Source organism: Tupaia chinensis, unplaced genomic scaffold, assembly GCF_000334495.1.
Source record: "Tupaia chinensis unplaced genomic scaffold, TupChi_1.0 Scaffold149964_2, whole genome shotgun sequence".
NCBI lineage: Eukaryota > Metazoa > Chordata > Mammalia > Scandentia > Tupaiidae > Tupaia > Tupaia belangeri.
In genome coordinates this window covers 1,496,746-1,498,474 of record NW_006209806.1, presented here as the reverse complement: position 1 = coordinate 1,498,474, position 1,729 = coordinate 1,496,746, and the positions used below count along the sequence as shown (strand labels likewise).

General features: G+C 68.5%; 1 protein-coding gene across 1 annotated transcript in view; it reads right to left on the bottom strand.

Annotated features, from left to right (window-relative positions):
• The window catches only part of TJP3 (tight junction protein 3), a gene marked incomplete in the record, with an annotated part of 30,958 nt that overhangs the window by 9,181 nt on the left and 20,048 nt on the right, over positions 1-1,729 (bottom strand). Inside the window, 4 exon segments of the mRNA XM_014585542.2 lie at positions 10-41; positions 455-692; positions 1,285-1,393; positions 1,671-1,717. Of these exon segments, the coding sequence (XP_014441028.1) occupies positions 10-41; positions 455-692; positions 1,285-1,393; positions 1,671-1,717 (426 nt within the window).

The following is a 1,729-nucleotide window of genomic DNA, read 5'->3' as shown; positions in this document are numbered from 1 at the left end:
CGGCCCGCAGCGCCGCCTCCAGGCTGGCCAGCTGCTCCGCCCTGCGGGGAAGGGACCACAGCACTGAGCCCTGGGTGGACAGATGGCCCCAGAGACGTCCCAGTTCCCAACCCTGGGCCCCGAGGATGGCCACCCCCATGGCTGAGGGGCTTTGCAGGGGGACAGAGCCAAGCACCCTGACATGGTTCGGGTCCTGGGTGCCGGGCCCTGCGTCCTCCAGACGCTGGGAAAGGTGGGACTGGACCTTCCCCTGGAGCGGCAGGAACCCTGGCCTGGCCACACCTCGGGCTCAGGACTCCCGTCCTGGGCGTGGGGTGAAGCCCACACTTGTGAGCGGTTCTCACAGCGACGCCGACACTCGCAGGTGCACTGCCCGGCACCCCGGCCTGCAGGGGCCTCTGAGGACCGACCGGCATCCCCAGGGGGTCCCCGAGGGGACGGCAGGCGGACGCACCTGCTCTGGTTGGGGATGATGCCCCGCTCCTGCTCGCGGAGGTCCCGGCCCATGCGTGCCACCAGCCAGTGTCCGCCCCGCGCGTGGCTCGGCCCGGGGCCCGGGTACAGCGTGTCCACCACGTGGAAGACGTCCCCGCGGGTGAAGCCCAGGCCCGAGGGCGGACTGGGCTCCAGCTCGAAGTGCGTGCGGATGTAGAAGGAGTCGCCCACGCGTGACTGCACCATCTTCTGGAAGACTGGGCACAGGGGACGACAGGGGACGCTGTGTAAGCCCCGGCTGTGCCAGGTCCCAGCTCTCCCCTGGAGGAGGCCAGGCCCCAGGGAACCCGCCTCCTGCAGGCACCCCGGACAGGGGCAGGGCGCCCAGCACAGGGGCACCACACTCCGGGCTCATCGTCGAGCCTGTCAGGGCACCCTGCACGCCATGCACACACACTCATGTGCTCACACTCACACGTACATGCTCACACGTACTCACACGTGCACACGCACCCTCACGCACGCTCACATACACTCATACATGCACGACACCTCGCATACACTCACATGTAGCCACACATGTACACACTCCCGTGCACGTGCAACTACTCACACGTGCGTGCACACCGTCACACACAACCACTCCCATTTACACACTCACATGTAGCCACAACTGCAGGGTCCCGTGCATGTGCTCACACATGCTCGCCCACAAGTACTCGTATGCACGCGCACCCTGGCACACATGCATTCACACACTCGTGCGCACGCACACGCTCACTCACACTCGTATGCACACACAGGCCCTGCACACTCACGCTGCACACGCGCTGGGGGCGCCGCACTCACGGGCCTGCTTGTGCTGCATCACCAGCTCCACCTCCTCGCCCACGGGCAGTGCCTGCAGGAACCGCACGGCCTCCTCTCGGGTCAGGTCCCTGAACGGCAGCTCGTTGGCCTGCGGGTGGGGAGCGGGTGGAGAAGTCAAGGCCCACGGCCTCCGAGACACGCGAGGGCATCGTGACGCGGGCACGCGGCCCCGAGGACTGAGCTCGGCCGCTGCAGATGCGCTCAAGGGTCTGAGCGGTCCGCGTGCTCACGGGGACGGCGGGGCACGGGCACTGAGGCGGGGAGCGGGCATGGGCGCTCCTCCAGGTCTGCAGAGTCCCCTGGACCGAGGCAAACCACGCGGATCGGATCGCACCCGCGCAGGACCCCGCCCCGGCCGCCCTCACCTGCAGGATCTGGTCCCCCTCCTGGATGCCATGCCCGTCCGCCGGGCGGCCCCCCCGCC